We start from the raw sequence: 25,655 nt of genomic DNA, 5'->3' as shown, positions 1-25,655 counted from the left end.
CAGGAGAGAAGAAGGAAAAATGCTTACTTGTGCATGAAAACATGTCAAGACTTGTTAGTGTGGAAAATAATGGGCTAATTGTTCAGTACCATTGAAAATAAACACGCAAAGGTTATTCAACACACACTGATACCCACGCTCTTATTCGTTTAATCACGCCAAGCCATGCTGATCCTGATCAGACCTTTCTGCCACAATAGCATATCTGCTCTTTTTTGCCAGTCTTTTTATAACTCCAGCACACGCCCAGTTTGAACCTTATGGGCAAAACCTATCACTCTGTTTTTCTCTCTCTCTCTCTCCCTCTCTCTCCAGATTTCCCAGCCACCCACACCCACCCGTACACTTGCGCACACAAACACAAGACCTGTGATCCAACTCACTGATCAATCACAGATGGAGGTCTGGCTATTGCAATTCCCACTGCAATAGACAGCTCCTCCCATTTAGCGCCCCCTTTCTGTCACCACTCCAACTTCGCGACCACCACCTCTCGCTACGTGATAAAAAGCAGATCTCTTTTTTTAAGCAAGCCCCCCATCTGTGCCCACAGACACAGGGAGTTTTCTTAAAAGAATGATGAAAAAAAAAAGGATTTGGTACTTGTGAAGTAATGTTCAAAAAGAATTTCATTGCCTAGTAGAAGCAGTTTTATGTCCGCTCTTTTAAACTCATGGCAAAACGATGAAATAGCAATTCAAGATTGTGAATGTGCAGAACAGATTTATAGCTGTAGATTTTTTTAAAAATCTCGCCAAGATAAAGACAAAACAAAAAAAGCTGCTTTTATGGAATAAGTTAGTCTTTGGAAAGTCAAAGTGAATTTATTTCCCTCAAACAAGCTCTTCAGTTTAATAAATGGCTGAAATATTCTCCCTCCCCTGCTGCAGGCAGTAATGTTAGTCATGCAGTGTCAGGAAAACTAAGACCTAAACTAAGACTGGGATCTTTGTAATGAGGGATATTCCTGCACAATATAGCAGATTTTTTGGTATCGATACCATACCATGTACATACAGTCAGTGGGCTAAACAAAGTATTGATCCTCTCATGCTAGCATCGATGCAATACCAATATCAGCATTGATACTGTTGATTTGGAGCAATCTACCCACCTCTACAGTTGATCGTGCACACAGGAAGCTCAATAATTTTGGAGAGCACTATCAGTTAGGGCTGGGCCATATTATACCGTTCACGGTAATACCGGTATAATCTTAGGCAACGATAGGAAAATGAAATATCGCGATAGAATATGAGTAAAATGCGCATGCACAGTGCCTTTGTTTTCATATGCACATCGCTGATTGTTGAGTGAAACAGATGAACCAGAATTGGTTTGTAAAAATGGTGCAACTTCAGTGATGTGGAACTGGTTTGGTGTTTGTCCGTCAGATCCACGACAAAGCACATTTTTTTGCAGAACATGCAAGCGGCCGTCGTTATTGTCGTATATGTCGGACTAAGATGCTCTTAAATCTGGGAGTAATCTGGTTCTTAAACTCCGTAACCTTCAGGTCAAACGAACACTGCAGCATCACTGAGAGTTAAAAACTGTCTCAATTCTTTCATGTTTAATAAAACGATCAGCATTGCTGCTTAACCAGGTGAAACTATGAAGTTTAACTTCCAGGCATTCACGAAAACAAAATTTATTACATTTAACGGAGTCAGAAGTTAGCAGGAAGCTAGCGGAAGTTAGCTCGCTAGTTTCGCTAGTTACCTAAGCATGATGTTCTGACAGAGATTTCTGGAAAAATTCAAACGTACAGCTCTGCTATCACTTCCAACATAAATGAAGACAGGAAACTAAACAGCAGTGACGTTTGTAGGCTTACTGAAGTTGGGCTAGCTGGTATATAATGATGTGCTACCTGATCGCTAGCGACACAGCTATGTTAGCATAACATAAACAGTGAAGCTGGAGGACGAACACTAACACTTTTCCACTTATAAAAGTTAACGTTAAAGTTCCTGATAGTTAGAGACAAACGCAATCGCATGGGTTGGCTGTAAACAGACCAAACTTCAGTCAGGAGAACAACTGAGATAATCCATCCACAATACAAGGTTAGTCATTAATATACTGCAGCAACATGGGAATAGATCAGAATTCATTCATTAATAAATCAATGGTACAGAAGTGGAGGAAGCAAGAAGAATGAGTTTAATAAAGTTTAATTTATCTGACTGCTTTGTTTCGGTTAATGTGCCTTATAATCCCGTGAACAGCAAGCCGCAGGAGGAGACGTTGCGAGCGGAGGCAGAAGAGGGGCAAGCGGGGAGGCCTGTGGGCACGGCTAAAGACTAGTCCGTTTAAACCACCACTCCCGATCATATTCCTCTCCAACGCCCGTTCAATCCGTTACAAACTGGATGAAATACGACTGCAGATCGCCACTCGACGGACTTTTAATAACTGTTCGTGCATGATTTTCACTGAAACCTGGCTGGACAGCGCCATTCCCGATGCGGCTATCGATCTAGCAGGCCGCACCGCCTATCGAGCCGACAGGTCTGCGGACTCGGGTAAGAAGACTGGCGGGGGGCTGTGCATCTATATTAGCAACCTTTGGTGCACGAACGTCACGGTAACGGAAAAACTGTGCAGTACAGAGGTAGAACTGTTGGTGTTAAAGTGCCGTCCATTCTATCTCCCTCGGGAATTTTCTGCCGTTTACATCTGCGCTGTTTACATTCCACCAGATGCTAATGCTAAGCTAGCGTTAGCACAATTGAGCAGCAGCATCAATAACAGCCTGGTAGCACACCCGGACAGTGTCTTTATTGCGGCTGGGGATTTTAACCACGCGGACCTGAAATCTGTACTTCACAATTTCCACCGTAATGTGAAGTGTGCTACCAGAGGAGATAGAACGTTGGACCAGGTGTACACCAACATGGCGAATGCGTACAGAGCCCAGGCTTATCCCCACCTGGGTCTGTCAGACCATCTCTCCCTTCTGCTACACCCAATATACACACAAAAGATCAAGAGCACTGGGATTACAACCAAAACCGTGAGAACATGGCCGCAGGATGCTATTCCGATGCTTCAGGACTGTTTCCACTGCACAGACTGGGATGTATTCAAGGTGCAGGACACTGACAATCGTGTCGCATTGGACAGTTACACCTCCACTGTCTTGGACTACATCTGTTTCTGTGTGGACAATGTAACAACTTGGAAACGATTCCGTGTGTTCCCTAATAATCCACCCTGGATGACACACGGAGTTCAACAACTTATTCGAACAAGGAACAACGCTTTCAAATCCGGGGACCAGGAGGCATACAGTGCTGCCAGGGCCAACCTGAGAAGAGGCATCAAGACTGCCAAGCAGCAGCACAGGAGGCGTATCGAGGCCAGGTTTGAGAACAACACAAACCCAAGGCAGGTCTGGGAGGGCATCAGGGCTATCACGGACTACAAAAGAAGAACACCATCACCCTCAGCCGACAGTTCTACTCTGGCTGAGGATCTAAATCTCTTTTATGCCCGTTTTGACAGGGAGAACACCGACCCTGTCCTGTCCCCTCTCCCCTCAACCGACCCTGCTCCGGTCCTGAGCACTCATGAGCTGAGGCGTGTGTTCCGGAGCATTAACACCAGGAAGGCGGCCGGGCCGGATGGAGTGCTGGGCCGGGTGCTAAAAGACTGTGCTGCGGACCTGGACGTCTTCACCTCTATATATAACACCTCGTTGTCCTGTTCACTGGTACCATCCTGTTTCAAAGCAGCAACCATTGTTCCCATCCCAAAACAGTCAAATGTCACATGTCTGAACGATTTCAGACCTGTGGCACTCACCCCCATTCCCGCCAAATGCCTGGAGAGACTGGTCATTAAACACATCAGAGCTGCTTTTCCACCATCCCTGGACTCGCACCAGTTTGCATACAGGGAGAACCGGTCAACCGAGGATGCGATCGCCACAGTGCTGCACACATTACTGAAGCACTTGGAACACAGGAACACCTATGCACGGCTCCTCTTTGTAGACTACAGCTCGGCTTTTAATACCATCCGGCCATACAAACTCCGTCCCAAACTCCACCAACTGGGACTTAACTCCTCTCTGTGCAACTGGATTGTGGACTTCCTCACTAACCGTAGACAGAGTGTCAGAGTGGGTAAGAACACCTCTTCCACCCTTGTGGTCAACACCGGTGCCCCTCAGGGGTGTGTTCTGAGCCCTCTGCTATACACTCTCTTCACCCATGACTGTATTTCCTCCTGCGCGTCCAATCTCATTGTTAAGTTTGCAGATGACACTACAGTGCTCGGACTTATATCCAACAATGATGAGACAAACTATAGGACAGAGGTGCAACAACTAGAGTCATGGTGCCACGACAATAACTTGGTCTTAAACACCAAAAAGACCAAGGAGATCATTGTAGATTTCCGGAAGAGGGGTCATAACAACCATCTGCCTCTCTTCATTGGCAGTGAGGCGGTGGAGAGGGTGAGCAGTTTTAAATTCTTGGGGGTAACTGTGACCGAGGACCTGTCCTGGGGCAACCATATCACCTCAGTTGTACGGAAGGCCCAACAGCGCCTCTACTACCTGAGGAGACTGCGGAGCGCACACATTCCCAGATCTCTGATGTTGAACTTCTACAACTGTGCCATCAGCAGCGTTCTGACGTATGGATTTCTAGTGTGGTTCCCCAGCTGCACCAAGGCCGATCAGCAAGCACTCCAGCGGGTGGTGAAAGAAGCTGGCAGAATTATTGGAACAAGTCTGCCAGAGATCAGTAACATCTTCCCCACTCGCTGTCTGAGGAGGGTGCACAGTATCCTGCGGGACCAACATCACCCTGCGCGCCACCTTTTCCATCTGCTGCCCTCAGGGAGAAGGTACAGGTCTATACAGGCCAGAACATCCAGACTGGCCAACAGCCTGTATCCACAGGCTGTGAGGCTCCTGAACTCTCTGCCCCCCTCTCACGGACAATAACCATATCCAACTTCTTAATAGCAATGAACTGGTCTGCATTGGTGCATCATATCTTTATTCTCTTCCCCCTCCTGCCCCCCCCCCCCCCCCTCTTTCTTAAATAGATAACTATCATATCTGATATCATATCTCACAGTACAATAATATTGAATGGGTTGCATTGTTGTATTTTGTCATGTTTCTCAGGTCTTTGTCTGAATTTCTACGAACATTATTGCTAAGGATTGTCTTATTGCATTGGAGTCACACTGGGTTAAATATGTACACTTGGGTTTTAAGGGGTATTTATTATTTTCTTCTTTTTTTGGGGTTGTATGGAAGCCCCAAACGCAATTTCATTGTTCTTGACAATGACAATAAATAAATAAATACTAAAATACACCTTATGGTCCGAAAAATACGCACTGCACACTGCAGTTTAATGTTGCAAAGCACCTCTTTTTAACATCAGTGGATATTATACATGGTTATGCTCAGGATGTGTCAGCCCATTTCTACTGGAAATGCCTTTTGGTTAAACTTTCAGCAAGGAATTTGCATTTGCACTGTTACATTTTTATAAAGCTTTAATGTACATAAAAACCAGCTTCTTGTTTAAGTGAAAATAAATGGAAGGTTGTCTTTTTGTGCTAGTAATGTTGTGGAGTTGTATTTTGTCTCGCATCAATTAAATCGTTATCGCAAATTTTCAAATATATATCATGATAAATATTTTTGGCCATATCGTAGAGCTGGGCGATATATCGAATTTTTAAAAAATATCGATATATTTTTATACGAGATATAAGATGTGACAATATCCTTTATATCGATATAGTCTATGTTACGTATAATTATACTTGTGGAGCCGCAAGTTTGCCTCTCTTTCGTCCACTTTCGTCTTTACGCAACGTTACTCGGCCTCGCCTCTCCTTCACTGAACACAACTCCCCCTCCTCCCCCATCGCTTCACCTGCAGGAAGCGACAAGATGGACACGGCAAATCTCCGTTAACGAGTTACTGCGCATCGCCCCGTGCGTGGGGCTGGACGGCGTCAATGTGTTAGCTAGCTAACCACGCTAACGCCATGCAGCCCAGAGGTGCTGCACGGACTAAAATCCTTTCATTTTCTCAAAAGTTGACAGTGCGCCTTATGTATGAATTCTGGTTGTGCTTGATGGCCGCGAACCGATTTTATGTGGAACACGGCGCTCAGCAATCTGTCAAAAAATGTTTTAGTACGACTTTGATAAGCTACGGAGCTGCACCGCTTGATGGATTGTCGGAGCATTACGGCTGAGCCTCGCGGAGTGATACGTACTGTGCTTCAACGTAATATTACCCTACTGTGTATAAGGACCATAAATGGCACCTGTTAAGAGACGTGGTTGCGAAGCGGATTTCAAACTCCAGGCTGTCAGTCACGCAGTACAAGTTGGGAACAGAGCAGCTGTAAAATCTGTCTTTGTTATTGTGCTCAGCGTCTTTTAGTTTACATTTTGACTGCACAATTGTGAGCTTTTTGTTATGCACAAAAACAACATTGTTTTCTTTTATTTATGGAGCATTATTATTTAATAAATGCTCATAATTTATTTTTTAGTAAATTTTATGTACATCTGCTCTATGTTAATAAAAGTGCCTGTGTGACATCTGGGACACAGCTTTGACTAAGAACTCTCTTCTTGTTCTTACTTTATGGCTTTAAAAAAATATATTGAGATATATATCTTATATCGCCATCCAGCTAAAAAATATCGAGATATGAATTTTGGGTCATATCGCCCAGCCCTACCATATCGCCCTGCTCTACTATCAGTGTCACACTAGCTGGCAAAGACGCTCATCATCTCATAGTGACAGTGCTTATTTTTCATTTAAAGAATTCATTTAGTTAAGTGCATCTATTTCTGTTGTTTATCCACACTCAGGATGCATCGATCTGGTACTTGTATAATAAGGAGTTATTGCCGTACTCTAATCCAATGGAAAGGGCAAACAAATGTATCCAATCAGCTGATTAACAGGTGTCGTCGTCATCATCTGAATCTAGGAATTTTCTCATGATAAGCACAAAATTAAAAATGCTTTTCTTTATGTATTGATAAAGATGTATGATTGCTTAAAATTTTCATGAGTTACAGTTAGCGTGAGTCGTTCCAAATAAAAGCTCTTTCTTTCTTGGCGTATCCTCAGCGTCGATATGTTTACATACCGATAGAGGTGCAAGCTTTATCGGGGAACATCATCACCTAAAAATCTTATGTATTGTTAAACTTCACCACAAAGACTCTAAATATGCAGCCCTTTGACTTTTTTTTTTTAATGTGAATGTGTCATTGCTCTGAAGCAGACCAGAAAACAGAGAAACATTGCAGTGGTTCCATGTGAAACCCCTTTGGATTTAAACTTATGAATTCATGCATGTGAAGCTGGTGATAAAAAGGGGGGAGGGGATCACTTTCTCTTTTCTTCTTTTCTTTTGAGTCGACTTCATATCAGCGATACAGTACATCTGCAAATCAAAACCATCTCGCTGACTTTTAGAGCTGTTTAATTGTTCCTGGTTTTCCTCACATCCAGCTCGTCTCGTTGTTTTCGATGTCTACCTCCGAGGCTGAGCTGGGACCACAGCTGCATGTCTTTTTACATTTCCCCTGACAGCATGATCTCACTCATGGCCAGTTGTGTTATGCTGCATGGATTTTTGTTGTTGCTCCTCGTGCTGTGTGTGTGGATCAACCTAAGTCCGGACTCTGATTGAAAAGCTGTGTTACAGCAGCGGCGCAGCCTGCGCCTCATCGCAGTCACAGGATGTGTAATGCTTTAGTTTATACTGAGTAGAAGATTTTTTTTCTCAGGCTCCGTGTGTGTTTGTGTGACTGAGGAATGTTCCACCATACCTCGTTGTGCGTTGCCCAGACATAGTGCAATAAAATATTTCCTTCCCTTACTAAATTTAACAGCAGTCAGTTCAGCTTTCTAAGCTTATACGTGTACGGCCTCATTGTTTTTATACAGAGCAGTTGAGCCACTGTCAAACCCTGTGCACCTCACAGGCCTACTCTAAAAGGTGAAGGTGATTTTAAATTATGCCTTTCAGTTTTGCAAAAGCAAGATTGATCATTGTTTTTATGGCGCTCGCTGCAAAATAAATACGTGTACCAAATCCAGAAATTGCAGCCCAAATTACACCTCAGCTCTCTGCGTTTCAAAACGATTTGGAACATTTCAGGGAACGGGAGACGAACGCTCCTTTTCTCTTCTCACGCTCACACCGCTCTGTAATTTCTCTCTGGTTTTTAAATTTAGCACAACTGAAACTGTCCGATTACTCTTGCGGCCGCATTTTGTTGTATCAGTGCTGGATGGATGGAATGAGTGGGTGAAGCAGGACTGACATCAAGCTCTAGAGGATAGTAGTAGATATAAAAAAAACAAAAAAATGTTTTAAGACTGAGGTCAAGATTGCTGTTACGTTAGCTCAGACTCAATTTGTTTCATTGTTGTCAGGGTTCCACGATTTTGTGCTGTTTCTGAGTTTTTAATCCTTAGTTAATATTACCTTCGTTGAGTTTCTGTTCCTGTTTTTTTCTGTGTGAAGGATTTTTCTCTGGTTCACTTTCTAGTTTTACTTCTTCGGCTTCTAGCTCTGCTACACGTGGAAGGCCTATAAGACTCCACAGAGGACAGACAGGCTGGCACTTCTGTATAAATTGCTGGGTTGCGTATGAAGTTAAGATTTTGTGCTGTGTGTTATTTTTATCCTTCATTGTCTCACCCAAAAACCACGGATGGATGGATGGATGGTGATCAAAACCATAAAGATGAAGATCTGATTTGGTTTAGAGGGATATGTGCGTCAGACAGCAGCCGCTGATTATCACTTTTATTCTGAAGGTGGTGTGTATGCCTGGTAGAGATGTGCTGCCATGAGCAAGACAGGAATAGGTTGTCCTAACTTCCTCCCCTCCGGTCACGGCAGATGGCATTCCCTCCCTGAGCCTGCTGCAAGTTTCTTCCTGTAAAAAGGGAGTTTTTCCTTCCCACTGTCGCCAAGTGCTTACTGATAGGTGGTCGTTTGTTTGTTGGAGTTTTCTCTGTATTACTGTAGGGTCTTTACCTTACAATATAAAGTGCCTTGAGGCGACTGTGAGTGTTAGTCAGTCCAGGATGTACAACAGCCTCTAATATCAGCTTATACAGGCTCCAGTGCATCTAGTACATGACTGAAAAGATGGAAGTTACAGGTGCAAGAATTGATCCAACACCAACAGCTCTAAAGCTGGAGTCTTTCCATTCAAGCCCTCTGTGAATGGCTTCATGCAGTGTTGATTAAGGCTTTCAGCACTTAGTAAATGTCTCTTTACTCCTCCTGAGTTTAAGCGTGAAGCGAAGCACTGGTGGACCAATGTGATGCATCACCTTAACATTTAACGTAGCTGAAAAGAGTCCAGATAAACTTTTTAGAGGAAAGATTAAAGTCTGACAAAGTGAGCTATTGACCGCAAAGACATTTTCTTGTTAGAACTGAGTTCCCTAATGTTTGTGGAAATGCTCCCACAGCCAGAAGGTGGAGACAAAATTTCCACTCTGCTGATTTCATGCTTAATTCAGAGTTTACCCACTTTACTGTTGGCATTAAGTTAATAAATGTTTATTTGTTTATTTTTGCTTTTAAGTATTTTAACAGTGCATTATGCTGTATAAAAATAAATGTGAAATGAGTCTGTTTTGAGTAATTTAATAACAGCTTCTCTTGGTCATGACTCAGTTTATACAACTATTCACTGTGGCAGTGGAGAAAATCCCACCTGAACCCTGAACAAAGTAACAGGATGTGTGATTAAGCCAAATAATACCTCACTGTTTTTTTTCTTACAAATTCAGTGACAGTAGCTAATCTCCTGACAAAAATGTTATCAGAGTCTTTTGGGGAAAAATATTTAAAATATCTAATCAGGTAACAGTTTATTACATAATCTTCTTATGAGAAGAAGAAGTTAGGAAAGCTATCGACTGCAAAAAAAAAAAAAATCTGCCAAATCAAAGACTTGGATTTATGGGAGCAGCTACAACTGCTTTTAACATATTATTATTATTGTTGTTGTTGTTGTTGTTGTTATTATTATCAAAAGAAGCGGTATGACTGTCCATACCCCCTCACCCACCCACCCACCCAAAGAAAAAGCCAGAAACAAGCATGCGCCAGCATATGCTTCATATCCCAAAAGTTATATCAGTGTCGCAATAGCTTCAAACAGGACCGAGCCCCTGCTCTCCTCCGCGATGTGATAATCCTCCGCATAACCCGTTGCACCGTCACATCCTATTCTAATCACGCAATCGGGTCTGAAAAGACCTCTGATTGGCTCCTTCACAGACTCCGTGTGCGTGGAGTTGGGTTCTCTCCTGAAATTCGTGAATGGCAATATGCTGAAAGGTTGTTTTGATTTCTTGTCCGGTGACAGCAAAACTGTGTTGCCTTCTCCAGCTGTAAGATTTTTAAAGGTTTTACTAAGAAACTTGTGAATTGGGATAAATTGCTAAGTATGAATCATGCCTGCCTGCCTTTTGTTGTGCTTTAAGTCATTTGTCCACATTGATGCATCAATAATTGTTATTAGATAATATTATATTAGATGTTATATATGCAAGCATTTGTATCTACATTAATTACATTTAACTGATAACTCTATTGCATGCTTAAATAACTAAGAATTTTAAATAGTTAGTTTAAAATTCTGGCAATTTTAACTGGCATATCCGATATGTTTGAAACCACAGGCAGCTACAACAGACACTGTAGTGGGACATTGTAACAAAGAGGCACCAGAAACATCTTGTCTATCTATGATTTATCAGCCTCTCTCTCCCAGGCTCTTCTCCTTTATCAGCCTGTCACTCTGCATCACTCTCCTGTCACTAGTTTTTCCTCTCCCTTATTCCTCCCTGTTCTGCTCGCCTTACAAGGCTCAAAGTGACTTCCAGGGCGGTGTTTCCTGGCCCTCTGTTGTTAATAAAGACTTGGAGCGCCAGCTGCAGTCTTGGCTGGTAGATGCTGAGGCCCCAGGGCACTGGGGAAACAACAGCGTGCTCTCAAAGCTCGACCAGATCTCCAAGTACATTTTAAGCGCTCACCAGTGACTTTCGGGGTCCTGCATCGCTCCTCAGATATCAGCTGGAAAATGCAAACTGGACACACCACAAAACAGTTGTTAGAGCAGGAACATGGCCAAGAAGCGCGCTCATACAGTATGTGTGATGGTCTGTTAGTTAATGTATGTTTCACTTGTGTCTGGTACGCATCAGGGTTTGATGATTAGTGTTTGAAGCTGAGTTTACATTGTATTGTTAATAAGAATAATTAGTCTTCCTATGCTCTACAAAGCCCCAGTTAGAGCAGATATGGCCCTTTAGTGGTGGAGTTGCAGTTTTTCTTATTTCCATCTGCTTTCATTTACACCCAGTAAGAAAAAAAGAGCATATTAGAGCCCACAGGAGACCAGTAAATTCATCCACGGGGTTGCTTGCAGATCACCAGAGCTGGCCAGCTGCTGGTGATGACGGGGTACTTTCAAAGCGCTCTCATGGCTCTTGCCCTGCTTGCTGTAATGGGCCACATAAATAGCTAATTGTTAAATCCATCTCGGGGGTCGCAATACACGATGAGTAAGGAGGTGAATCTGCGAAACAGGCAGAATGAGAGCACGCCGTGACATCTAGGTATCGTGCTATGCTTTTGTAATATGAATCTCGGGGCCTATGGGCCATTTAGACAGCCTGACTGTCAGTTTCACTCTCACTCTCACTTTTTCCAGGAGGAAATAGTACAGACACACTCCATGTAATCATATAGTTGTTGAGTCTGAGAGGAAAGGCAACAGTGCCTATGAAGAGGTGTGCAACACTTAGTGTTGTTTTCCTCAGCTGACAGATTGAGGAGGGTAGTGGTTTGACCCGTAATCAGGGCCAAGTCCCAATTACTGCAGTCTTGCACTGTAGCCATTAGCTCACTGTCTCTGGAGACTCCAAATCTCATTTTAAGGGAATGACTCAGAAAAAGTGATTTATAATCGAATAAGATTCTCGAAGACAGCAGGGATTTTCGCTCTGCGTGCTAATCACCTTAGCCGAGTGACGATCTGCACTTTGTCTTTCCCAGCGAATGATCTCAGATCTCCTTAGCTGTCATGTTTTACGCTGGTCATTTAAGCAGCAATGAAGAATTTATTGTTACTTTAATATTGCTTAATGTGTGCATTGAACACAGAGGTAGAAAGATCGAAAAGTCAAGCAGCCTGTAAGAAATAATGATGCTGACTGCTGTCTAAAATATTCTAGTTTATACACACAAACAGTCCACAAGCGAGCACGTCCTCATCTCACACACTTCTCTTACTCGCTGCCTTTTTTGTTTTCAGACTAAAGAGCAACAGGACCAAGTACAGAATCAGAGCAATAAAGTCTTCCTCTACTGTGCCTTCTTGGACTACAGGTGGGTTTGTGTTCATGATTTCGACACAGAACTTCTGAATTATCCATTCAGATCCAGCTCCAAAGGGATTTTTATCTTGATTGTTCACTCGTTGCATGCATTTCTTTCTCGAGTCTTTAAATCATAAGAAATCACTGGTGATTGGAAGAAGGTGGTGGTTTTTTTTTTTTTTTTTTTACTCTTTCAAATCAGAAACATCCAGTTTTACACGTGTCGCTGTTTCGGCTTCTTGAGCCACAGCCCTCAATGTAAAACAAAGGAAAAAAAGCTGAAGCTCTGATATGCAGAGCCAAAACACTTTTTGCTAAGCTTAACTCATTTTTAAAAATAGGGAGTCCAATACATTGGATTCAAACACGTCCTTCTCCTACTCCACTTTGCCCTGAAGCTTAAGAAAAATGTGAATAATTGGGTCGCCCTGTCAGATTGCACTAATAAAGTCAACTTAATCTCTGTGTGCCTCCCATGGGGGGGATATTGGATTATACTGAGTGCACCCTCTCAGTAGCGTTCCAGTAAAGAATTGCCCCATCTGTTTCTCTGTATCCTGTTTGTTCTAGTTTTTTATGTTTGATCTTGCATTAGATACATTTCCTCTGCTAACAGCACCTAATTGTCATTCATTTCAGTTCTAAAGAGGGAGTATGGTCCAACAAAGGCTGCGTGCGCGCACATGGAAACATGACATACTCCGTGTGTTTGTGCAACCACCTTACCAACTTTGCCATCCTCATGCAAGTTGTGCCCTTAAAGGTATGAATGTTCTGGCTGCTCTTCAAAAGTCTGAATATTAGGCAGCATTTGCAACAGATCTCATTTTTATTTTGTTGTTTTGAAGGAGTTCAACACAGTTTGATGTTTGTAGTCTTCAGCTTTGCATGTTTCTCCTATTTGTACTGAAGCTTCTAATCTCACCAGACTCCAGACTTTTATCAGCACGGCGCCTGGTAGCCAGTAACTCATTCTCCTATTTTTCTTGTTCAGTGGTGGTTTGCAAACAAATTTTTGGTGGAATAACTGCAAGTAGTAGTGTTTTACATACTATCAGACTCCTGCAACAACAAAGGAAGATGTATATTTTAAGAAAACAATAAAACATTTTATTTATATCGAACCTCGGATACAGGAGGAACAATGCGGTTTTCGTCCTGGTCGCGGAACACTGGACCAGCTCTTTATCCTCTCCAGGATACTTGAGGGTGGATGGGAGTTTGCCCAACCAGTCTACATGTGTTTTGTGGACTTGGAGAAGGCATTCGACCGTGTCCCTCGGGGTGTCCTGTGGGAGGTGTTGCGGGAATATGGGGTGTCTGGCCCATTGCTACGGGCCATTCGATCCCTATACAACCGTTGCAAGAGCTTGGTTCGCATTGCCGGCAATAAGTCGGACTCGTTCCCGGTGGGTGATGGGCTCCGCCAGGGCTGCCCTTTGTCTCCGGTTCTGTTCATAATTTTTATGGACAGAATTTCTAGGCGCAGCCAAGTGGCGGAGGGCTTTCGCTTTGGTGGCCTCAGAATCTCATCTCTGATTTTTGCAGATGATGTGGTTCTGTTGGCTTCATCGGGTGAGGGCCTCCAGCTCGCACTGGAACGGTTCGCAGCCGAGTGTGAAGCAGCGGGAATGAGGATCAGCACCTCCAAATCTGAGGCCATGGTTCTCAGCCGGAAAAGGGTGGAGTGCCCACTCCGGGTCGGGGATGAGTTCCTGCCCCAAGTGGAGGAGTTCAAGTATCTCGGGGTCTTGTTCGCGAGTGATGGGAGAAGGGAGCCGGAGATCGACAGACGGATTGGGGCTGCAGCTGCAGTAATGCGGACGCTGCACCGGTCCGTCGTGGTGAAGAGGGAGCTGAGTGTAAAAGCGAAGCTCTCAATTTACCGGTCGATCTACGTCCCTACCCTCACCTATGGCCACGAGCTGTGGGTAGTGACCGAAAGAACGAGATCGCGGATACAAGCGGCAGAAATGAGCTTCCTCCGAAGGGTGGCTGGCCTCTCCCTTAGAGATAGGGTGAGAAGTTCGGCCATCCGGGAGGGGCTCAGAGTAGAGCAGCTGCTGCTCCACATCGAAAGGAGCCAGTTGAGGTGGTTCGGGCATCTGACAAGGATGCCCCCTGGGCGCCTCCTGGGTGAGCTGTTCCAGGCATGTCCCACCGGGAGGAGGCCCCGGGGCAGACCCAGGACACGCTGGAGAGATTATATCTCTCGGCTGGCCTGGGAACGCCTTGGTATTCCCCCGGATAAGCTGGAGGAGGTGGCTGGGGAGAGGGAGGTCTGGGCCTCTTTGCTTAGGCTGCTGCCCCCGCGACCCGGCCCCGGATAAAGCGGATGAAGATGGATGGATGGAATAAAACATTTTAAAATCATTTAAAATTATTACAGTTTACTTGAAGACTGAGAAGTGAAAATGGAATCTCTGTAAAATATAATATTCAAGTGCAGACAGAGCCAGTGGCAGACACCTGGGCCAGGTGATGTGGAAGCCAGGCAACTTGGTCGGTGCACTCTGCAAGCAACTTTACAAGTGAATGCGCAGCATGAGTGAGTGAAAGGATGGAGCCACTATATTACGCCATCCAACAAATCAGTTGGATTTAAAAGTGTAGCCCTCTCACCTATGGAACGCCAGGACTGCCATAATGAATTAATTAAATACACCATTAAATAATTAATTAAATGTGGCAATAATTAATTAAAATTGGAATTAATTAATTAAATAAATAGTTATGACACATGTAATTAATTAATTATTGACACATTTAATTAATTATTTATGTATTTCACATTTTAATTAATTATTGACACATTTAATTAATTATTTAATGATATATTTATTTATTTCATTTTGGCAGTCCTGACGCCTGGCTCTCGTCATGAAATAATTTTATCTGTCAGCCTCACCCATCAAACTCAGGGGGCGGGGTTAACGCTGCCCATGCAGCTTCTCTAACATTTGATTGGTTGCCGTGCAAAGTAAGTCAAAACAGGTCGATCCTAGAAAATCGATTGCTTGTGTAGACTTGGGGCAGCCAGTTATCCCAGAATGCAGATCAAATCACAAGCAGCAATGGTGGTGGTGTAGTTTTAAAATACCCCGTTTTTCTGTCACCAGCTACACTTTTAACAGTGTTTTAGCCGCGAATGTCGCGACGTATGTCTGGTCAGGTTGTCAACATAGAACATGTTTGCAAAAGTGCTCAGATGTTTTCAGAGATTTCACTAGCTCTGCTAACAGTTAGCATGCAGAGTGCACCCAGGGGGTTACGTTAACCGGTTTGTTTACATATTCCACTCTCCGTGTTCCACATGTTGCATTCGCAGATTCTCATTTTCACCGAACGATCGTCTCTTTCCGCCTGGTCTTGTGTCTCTGTGCTTCTGTAACATAAAGAACGAGCTGACATTTTTCTCACGAAACCAGCGATCAGCTCAACAGACCCTCAGTTTACCTGCATGCATCCTCCTCCTCATCTGTCAGCTGTTTAACACCTGCTGCTAATTCAAGAAACACGCCTAGTTACCTGGTGATAGTCACAGTTTAACTGGGCAGCCGGTGCTCGATATAAAGCAATGTCAGCGCATTTTTCTGCACAAGATAAGTAAATATAGTGTTTTCCCCGAGCGCAGAGCTGCTGGAGCTCGTTTCCTTACAGAGCACTTTATAGGCGAACAGCTTTATCAGCGGCTGATGTCCAATCACCGGCACACAGCTTTGAAACCTCAGCTGAGTTTTAGCTCTCAGTGGTTAAACGCTGGACTTCATTCACTCAGGTTCTGTCTGTCGGGTCACGTTTACTTCGCTGTTTTATTTACAACTGAGCAAATCGGTTTGGCTGAGGTTAAAGTTACGTTTCATAACTGCATAGTTTCACAGACGTTTAATGGTTCACTGGCACATGTGTTAGACTGAACTATCATCTAAATATCATCTGTTTTTTAATAGTTATTCAACTGTATTCTAAGCACCAGCTGTCTGTTAGAATGTGATTTTTTTTCTCTCTCTGTTGGCAGAGGTATAAAAATGCGCAGGAAAATCTGACGTGCATGGCGAACTTCACCGACGATATTTAGGGAGGAATAAACACACATCAAACATAAATGAACCATTTGTCTGTCTCCATAATTGAGAGAATTTTCTCTTCTTATGTCAACACTCTCTCTCTTTTTTTTTTTTTTTTTTTTGCTTTTTCGGTCATGTTATGTTTACCTGTCAAAGGCTTGTTACAAACTATGAAACACATTGTGCAGACTTCTGGATGTTAGAAGAAAACTAATACTGCTCATGAATGAGACTAAAGGCAGGAAGGTGTCCTTTAAAACTAAACATGTTAATAGGACCTCCCTGTTTATATCATAGTTTATGATATAGCACGTGTATTTCAGTAATAGCCTGCTGAGGCCACTATACGTGCTGGCCTCATATCAAATGTGAAGGCAGACTGAGTCTATGTTTGACGTTTTTTATATCTAATCTTCCTTTTCAAACATTTAAACAGCAGCGAGTCTGCAGCTGAGGGAATACAAATTCAAATTGTCGGAACAGGTTTGCTCATTTCTTGGATTCATTTGGTGATTTATTAAATGTATAACTGTTATTCTAATCTGCTGCTGAGTCTCTTACACTTTTCTTTATGCTGTATATTTTCACGTCTCTGGAATAGTTGGCAGTTAGATAGTCAGCTGGGAAACTTTGTGTTAACTCATGGAGCTGAGGATATCGTGGATATGCTGACCTCGCTGTGTGGTGTACAGAGCGAGGTCAGCATGATTAATATTCACAATAAAAATATTAGCCGAACATCATGAAGTCTGTATGTGTTTCATAGTGTCGAACAACCTTTGTACAGTTAAAGCCAGCAGTTACTACATGACGGAAACACCAACGTTATCTCTTTTATGCGTTTATACACAGGTCACGCTGATTACTGAACAAAAACCCAAAGATCAGATGTTAAACAGATTTATTTGCTCTCTCTCCTCCTTAAACATGTTTTTAATGTTAGTTATAATTCAGAATTGGCGACTGAAACACGTAGGACACATAAGAACATCAGGAAATAAAACATCGATAAATATAACCTCAGTAAAAGAAGTCAGCGGGGGTTACTACAGCTGTGTACCGGGGCCTGCGCTTTGTCGGTGGGATTGCTTGCGAGGCGAGCGGGTCTATCCCACACTTTGCCGTGAGACTGGGCAGACATCTCCGAAATCATCGAAACACTTTTCTAAAGAGGCTGTATCTTGACAAACCGACCAGACACATGAAGATTAAACCACTACATTCTCGGCTAAAAAAATATTAAAACGGTATTTGGTAACACACAAACAGGGTTTTTCAAAGCTCAGTTCTGTTAGCTTCCACATGCCGGTTGTTGTGTGCTAGAAACAATGGCCACCAGGCCAAAGCAATGGTTTTGACTCGATCAGCGTTAACCCCGCCCCCTGAGTTTGATGGGTGAGGCTGACAGATAAAATTATTTCATGATGAGAGCCAGGCGTCAGGACTGCCAAAATGAAATAAATAAATATATCATTAAATAATTAATGAAATGTGTCAATAATTAATGAAATGTGTCAATAATTAATTAAAATGTGAAATACATAAATAATTAATTAAATGTGTCAATAATTAATTAATTAAATGTGTCAATAATTAATTAAAATGTGAAATACATAAATAATTAATTAAATGTGTCAATAATTAATTAATTACATGTGTCATAACTATTTATTTAATTAATTAATTCCAATTTTAATTAATTATTGCCACATTTAATTAATTATTTAATGGTGTATTTAATTAATTCATTATGGCAGTCCTGGCACAAAACCTGCGCATGATTTTTTCCTCTTATCTAACTCTTTTGCATCCAAGAATACGAACCCATGGGAGTATGGTTAACATCCACAATGGCTTCTTAAAATAGAAAAAGCAGACTTCTTATTGCAGCTTAAGTGCGCCAGTGCTGTATTTATGGCACACGAGTCTATTTGATGCTATGCTTTCCCTTAGCAAGTCTCTAATTAGTGGGCTGCCTCATCCCTCAGTTGCAAGGGAACATCTCACGTATCCCAGTTCTGGATGGCTGAGACTCCTCTGCTCTTGTAATGACAAGGCACATGAGTAGACAGTTAATGGAAAATTAAACCCAAACACTCAAAATAGCCTGAAATCCAAAACAACATCAACACACTGGGCTGGACGCACACTGCGTCGATTATAAACATTTTTGCTTTTTGCTCAAAATATAAAAATCGGTGTTTAATCTTTTGCAATGGCTTTAAGAGGACATTACCTCAAAAACTTGTGAACAAAACATGTAAACAAAAGCAGAATATATAGTTTTGTGATCAAGAATCATTTTAATTGCAACATCTGTGCTATCCTATTTGACATGAGAGGTTATAAATAACTTTTTGAGGCTATGATATTGTGCCCACTTGTGGAAGTACTAATGGTGTTTGTTAGTCTTGTGTTCACAGTAATAAACTCTAGAGACTCCCTTTGTTGAAAAAGGATGCACTAGATTTGGATGTATGTGGGATGGCACATGTACCAACACTCCATGTGCTGTGTTGTCAGATCTGATGCTGACAATGCCTCTCTCCACAGATTTCTACTGGCCACAAGGTGGCACTATCAACCATCGGTTACGTTGGCTGCTCTATTTCCATCTTCTGCCTTGCCATCACTCTGGTCACCTTTGCAGTCTTATCGTAAGTATTACTTTTTAAACAGTAAGTAAATTTACAAGAACTCAGTGGAATTACCTTTTTTTTCTCCTTCATATGTGGCCAAAGACATGTAGTGTGATGAGTCGGATGTCAGAATCTGGAATGTTTAAATGCAACAAAGCCTTTTTTATTACCATAGTAGTCTATGAAGTTATACTGTAGTTAAGTATTTTTCCTTTTGCTTCTTTTCAGGTCAGTGAGTACCATCCGTAACCAGCGCTACCACATCCACGCCAACCTCTCCTTCGCCATCCTGGTGGCAGAGATCTTACTGCTGATCAGCGCTCGCTTTGACCCTGGCACGGTACGTACACGGCACAGTGACTGCTTGATGATTGCAGCATAATGATGACAGGAGTGGCAGTGGTTTTAATGGTTTTACAGCTGTTACTATGACAAGGATAGAAATACATCATGTTGAAAATGATGAGAAGCATAGAAAGCAGTATAAAAATGAGGGTTTAAGAAAAAAATACACATTAAAAGAGACAGTTTTGATCTTTTCCCAGCTGCCATGTAAGGTTATGGCTGTCCTGCTACACTTCTTCTTTCTGAGTGCTTTTGCCTGGATGTTGGTGGAGGGCCTTCACCTGTACAGTATGGTGGTCAAGGTGTTCGGCTCTGAAGACAGCAAACACTTCTACTACTATGGCATTGGCTGGGGTGGGTCTGTCTTGCTTCTTTTTTTTTTTTTTTTTTTTGAAAATATGTATTTAAAAAGGATAACTATTCAGTAATATTTTCCTCATTTCTGTCCTTACATCATCTTATTTTATTGTCACAAATCTGATCCAAAGCCCTGCCTCTACCCTGGGCGACCTCATCTAAAGATGATTTCCTTAAAATTGATCTTTCTTTGTCAAATATAATAAAAACAGCCATAGCAGTGTTGAATAAGTCAACTTTAAGGTTCACCACATTCCAGTCTATCTTTTAGGTCTCATCATTTTTGTGAGCTCGAGTGTGATGGACAGAAAAAACAAATCTGGAACATACATGTCCCATCTCTGGCTGCTGGGGAACGCCTCTCTTACATGTTGAACCCATTTGTGGAAAAACATCAGCTTTTTTTAATTACTTCCTTTCTTCTGGCTAGAGTATTTTTTTCATTTTGTGTTTTTTTTTTACTGCACATTACTCACTTGAGACTTCTTCCCTGTCAGCTTCAAGTACAGTTGTTATCAAAAGAAAGTAAATACATGCTTTTATAAAGAATTATTTCTCTGTTACGCTGTGATAAAGGCTTTCAGCTACTTCATCCTTCATTTCCTCACTCTAAGTAAAAAATTCCTCCCAGCATAGTGTCCTCAAAACCTTTGGACCTCAGAGGCCAAGAGATCAAAGCAGTGAAATCTAAGGACTTGTTTTCAAGGAAACAAGCAATTAGCAGCACGCTAAAAAACCTCTACAGGGAGTTTATACAGGCCCGGTGCACAGTTCCAAAGTGTTTGCAATGAAGTTTATCCTGTGGAGCTTTGACAACAAGGCAAAGAAAGGAAATGGGAAGGGAAAAAAACTCTGCGAGCAATCACCATTGGATTTAAAATGAAACATTTATATTTGTAGGCATTTCTATGGCATTTATATAACATAATGTACAGTAAGGTACAGTGAGAACATGTAAACTGTAACAAATATGTGTTTTATATACTATAATTACCACAAACTAAAATATACAGCATACTATAATAAAGCTGCCATGCTATTCTATGTGTAGGTACTGTACGCAACCCCCATTTGAGGAGTGTATGGAGGAAATAGGTGTCTATGGTGCTGCTATTACTGAATATGTGTTTGTTTGTTTTTTTGGACCAGGTTCTCCGTTCTTGATCTGTGTCGTGTCCATGACATCAGCACTTGACAGTTATGGAAAAGTTGATAAGTAAGTATAAAAAAGAAATCTTTGGGGAAATGTACTTTACTCCATTAAGGCTCTTTGCAGTTGCATAATAGTGACATCACCTGTGTGCAAGAAATTGCAAACAGAAATTGTTATTTAAAAGCATTTGGTTACCAGTGTGTTGCTCCATGTTTGCATTGCAACATTATTTCCTTTTTGTTCTGAGGGAAAACAATCCAAAGTCGAAATGAAGGAGGTATCCTCAGCTCGGATGCATAATTTACTGTGGGCAGAGAATACTGAAGTTTTCAGCTGGCTTTTCCGTGAAAAACATTCGAAAAACAGAGAAATTCCAGTGCATGTTAAAATGCCTACTACACTAAAATACTTACTTAATTTGATTGAATCACATTGTTGAAACTTTATATTAAGGTCAGATAAAGTTTTACACTTTTTTGTTGTTGTTTTTTTGTATAATTGAACAGCAAGTCACAGAGAACGGTATAAAAGAAAGAAAAAAGATCAAAATTTTCAATTCAAAATTATTGCGAGTTGGTCATCAAAATTCTGATATACCAAACGTGAAATTTTGAGACATTGTGGATGGCAAAAAAAAAAAGTTTGTCCTTTTTAGTGGTGACAAAAAGCATCGTGGGCATGTTAAAATAGAGCCAACCTTTTACTTGTGAACTGTGGATTCCTCTTTAGTAAGGATTACTGTGAGAGACCATGAGTTGTTTACTTATTTAGAGCAAAGTGGCTCTAAAGTCATATTAAAGATACATTTTGGCCTACATGTTATGTGTATAAATGCTCTCTTTTTATATGATATACAGTAGTGTTGGTTTCTTGTTGTGGTATTTGTCGTCATCCTGGATCTACTAGAAAACATTGTTATACAGTTATACATGAATAGACTACATAAACACTGACTAAAAATCTTTTGGGGTTGGAATGTGATTATCAAATAATCGTCAGTAAAAGCCTTTCAACATTTCTTCCATTGGATAATCTTGTTTTTATCTTCGATCTTTTTGAACACTGTCTCATCTGTTTATTTCAGCTGCTGGCTGTCACTGCAGAACGGAGCCATCTGGGCATTTGTGGCACCGGCTCTTTTTGTGATTGTGGTGAGAAATTTGCAAAGGTTTCCTTTTGTTGTTTTACACGAGTCACAATTTGTCACCTAATTTACAAAAAGTCTGTTTTCTGTTCAAACACGGCTTTGTTTCAGGTAAACATTGGCATTCTGATATCCGTGACCAGGATCATATCTCGAATCAGCGGAGAGAATTACAAGGTTCATGGAGACGCCAATGCAGTCAAGTGAGGGGTTTTTTGTTTATTGTTTTTTTACATAATCAGGCTAATTCTTGTATTATTATCAAATGCTGATATTTGAATAAAAATTCATAACATAACCATATTATCTCTTGGATTGTCTCCAGGCTGACCATAAAGGCAGTAGCTGTGCTTCTGCCTATACTTGGCATTTCCTGGATCTTTGGTGTTCTCGTGGTCAACACACAGTCTTTGCCATTCCTTTATATATTTGCAGTTTTCAACTCATTACAAGTAGGTTCTTTACAATATGATCAATGTTAGATTTTGTAACGCTATTTCTAAAACTATGTATAAATTCTTTTCTCTCCTTTAGGGGTTCTTTGTCTTCTTATTTCACTGTCTTCTCAACTCTGAGGTATAATGCTGAATATGTTTTCACTTCCCCACACACAAACAACTAGAATTTCATATTATGTATATGTTATTAGATAGGGGTGCAACGATATTCGTATCGATATTGAACCGTTCGATACAGTGCTTTCGGTTCGGTATGCATATGTATGAACAATACAACATTTGTAATTTATTTTATCAACTTTCCTTCTGACGATGCTGTCTGTGTTGAGCGCTCAGTGAATCTGCGTTCGACTACTCCGCCTAGGCTGCACTGTGGAGCGCAGATCCACTGAGCGCTCAACACAGACAGCATAGTCAGGAGGAAGAGCGCAGGGCAAGCTAGCGAGACAGAAGTTAAGCTCTCCTTGCAAGATGGACCTCCCCCACTCTCATTCAGATCAGGCGTTTGGAATTATTTTGGTTTTCATGTGACGTATGACCCTGAAGGTAAGCGAGTCATGGACTAAAGTAAAACAGTATGTTGGATGTGCCATGCAATGCTTAATTACATTGGTGTGAACTAGTGTGTTAGCGCAGTTAGCTCGTTAACGTGTTGGCCGTCTAGCCCCATGCACGGGGCGATTGGTGGTAGCTCGTTAACGGAGATTTGCCGTGTTGTGGCGTTAAGGTCATTTCAACGAGATTAACCTGAAAGCACTAGTGGGAACACAACGAATATGACTGCACATTTACGCCGACATCATCCTAGTGCAAAGACAAAAACAACAAGCATGCTACTAACTTTAGCCGAGTCATTTAGACAGCTGTTAGCACGTGATTCTCCTTATGCTGCTGAGAATATAGCCCAGAAGAAGCGGATAGTATAGCTTTTATTTTGGAAAGAGACATTTCTCTGTAATAAACTCTCTTTTCCAAAGATGAGTGATTCCTCAATCAGATACAGGGCTTGCAATATCGCTAGCCCGACGTCCTGGGGCTAGCGATTTTTTTCAGACGGGCTACTCTGCCCGTCGGGCTATTGTAGGAAGGAAAAATATATGTCAATGCTTTTGCATTCTTTCAGAAATGTAGCTGGGTAATTATGTCATTGGCATCGGTGAGCCACTGTCAATATGTGACATATTGAAATCGCGTTTGAATTTGCGCTTGTTTTTTTGCTTTCACTTTGCAATCTTGCGAACTGTGTATAGAGAGCGACAGTACTGATCTGTGAGTGATGATAATTTGTGCACCAATTCCTCTGACATCGTCTTATTAATCGTTAGCTTACTATGCAAACATGACAAGTGAAATCTCCCGCAGCAAGCTTAAACATGTGAGAGGTTGATCGCGCAGAGAATCGCTGAGCTTATGTGAGTCCGTGTGTAAAAGTAGCAGTATATATATTTTAGTTCTGCTGAGCCAAATAAGACAGGTCAGGGTGAAGAAGTGACAGCCAAAGAAAAGCTTACCACAAAACGGAGAAGTTATGACAAATCAGACTATAAGGCAAAAAGAAAGTGCAGCTTTATGGTTTCATGGACAAAAGAATTTCTGTGGCTGCAATATGACGAGCTAAATAACCAGGGGTGCACATAAGTGGTCCGCAGGTGCGCATTCGCTGTCAAAATAAAAAACGCGCACAAGGGTTAGGGTTAAATTTAAAAACTGTACTTTTGAGTTAAAATATATATTTATAATTTTAATAAATGACAAATTAAAAAGGCATGAACATTTTTTTGTATCGAAAAAATATCGAACCGTGACACCAAAGTATCGAACCGAACCGAACCGTGAATTTTGTGTATCGTTGCACCCCTATTATTAGATATTTAGTCTAAATAGCAAGAAGGGGGACCAAGTTTTCTGCTGTAACAACTTCTAACTTGTGATGAATGCACAGCATACTTTGCCTCATATTTCTCAGTGTTTGTGATGGATTTACTTCTTACTGTAGGTCAGAGCTGCTTTCAAACACAAAACCAAGGTCTGGTCTCTTACCAGCAGCTCCATCCGAAACATTAATGTGAAGCCCTTCAACTCTGACATAGTGAGTCCTGATCATGGGGGAAAAAGAACAGATAAAGCAAAAATGGCTGCTTGAGTCTGACTTTCTCTCTGTTTTTGTTGTTTTATAGATGAATGGACACAAGGAGGGTGTAACTCCCACCAAGATGAACACATGGGACAAGAGCACCAACTCAGCCAACCGCATTGACCTCTCTGCCGTGTAGAACCCCACATCACTATTTCCGCCTGTGGTGGGAGAGCAGTCTGAAGCCCCCAGAGTGTCCTCCCACGTTATTATGTAATGAATTGGACAGTGGTCTGCTTAAGTTAAAAATGTCCCCAAAAGAGGTGTTTTGTAGCTACGCGATAGCTTCATCTTTAAAGACAAACAGATTCTTAGGACTGTGCCTTACTATCCACTCAAAATAACATGCCGCGTTCCCAAAAAGAAAACCAGAAGGAGAAAGAAGGATCTGTGAAGTTATTAGAAAGATCCATGAGCGTAGCTCGAGGCCTGATGATGAAACTCTGTAGTGTAGCATGTCAGCTTGTCTACCTGCATACTGTACTGTAGATAGGGGAGCTAGGGTTAGATGGCACAGCTTTTATGTATGTTTAGTACATATGTAGAACGAAAAAAGGAAGTTATTTTTGATGCCAAGGGTGTACTTACTGTTCGCACTCAAAGAGTAACATTTATTAATATTTTTTATGACAAGAAAGAAAGAAATAATTGAAAATATTAACTTTATCTCTGGGCATCGAATGTTGTTTTCAAAAATTTCAGAATCTCTGTTGGTTGTACTTATTTTTTCTACAACTCCACAAAGTTATCTCCACCTACTAGCTAGCTAGCATAGCTTAGCACAAAAAACGGGAAGCTAGCTAGCTTGGACAAAGGAGACGAAATTCACCTACCAGACACCACTAATGAGGCTCATTTGTTAAATATGTACAAAAACAGATGTAAAAATAACAAGCTGTAGCTTTACAGTCATGTGCCAGATTTAGC

At 41.6% G+C, this 25,655-nt stretch overlaps 1 protein-coding gene across 4 annotated transcripts in view; it reads left to right on the top strand.

Moving 5' to 3' along the window:
* The window catches only part of adgrd1 (adhesion G protein-coupled receptor D1), a 41,463-nt gene extending 16,444 nt beyond the window's left edge, over positions 1–25,019 (top strand). For all 4 annotated transcript variants that reach the window (XM_026188247.2, XM_026188246.2, XM_026188245.2 and 1 more), the window contains 12 exons: positions 12,368–12,441; positions 13,071–13,194; positions 19,052–19,155; positions 19,366–19,477; positions 19,683–19,836; positions 20,989–21,055; positions 22,077–22,143; positions 22,248–22,339; positions 22,462–22,588; positions 22,671–22,712; positions 24,591–24,683; positions 24,772–25,019. In XM_026188247.2, coding sequence (XP_026044032.1) covers positions 12,368–12,441; positions 13,071–13,194; positions 19,052–19,155; positions 19,366–19,477; positions 19,683–19,836; positions 20,989–21,055; positions 22,077–22,143; positions 22,248–22,339; positions 22,462–22,588; positions 22,671–22,712; positions 24,591–24,683; positions 24,772–24,867 — 1,152 coding nt within the window. In that variant the 3' untranslated portion in view covers positions 24,868–25,019. The remainder of the gene's footprint in view (positions 1–12,367; positions 12,442–13,070; positions 13,195–19,051; positions 19,156–19,365; positions 19,478–19,682; positions 19,837–20,988; positions 21,056–22,076; positions 22,144–22,247; positions 22,340–22,461; positions 22,589–22,670; positions 22,713–24,590; positions 24,684–24,771) is intronic.
* Positions 25,020–25,655: the final 636 nt, after the last annotated feature.

The sequence above is a fragment of the Astatotilapia calliptera genome, chromosome 12 (genome assembly GCF_964374335.1).
Source record: "Astatotilapia calliptera chromosome 12, fAstCal68.1, whole genome shotgun sequence".
In the NCBI taxonomy this organism is placed as follows: domain Eukaryota; kingdom Metazoa; phylum Chordata; class Actinopteri; order Cichliformes; family Cichlidae; genus Astatotilapia; species Astatotilapia calliptera.
This window is presented reverse-complemented; position numbering and strand designations above follow the sequence as displayed.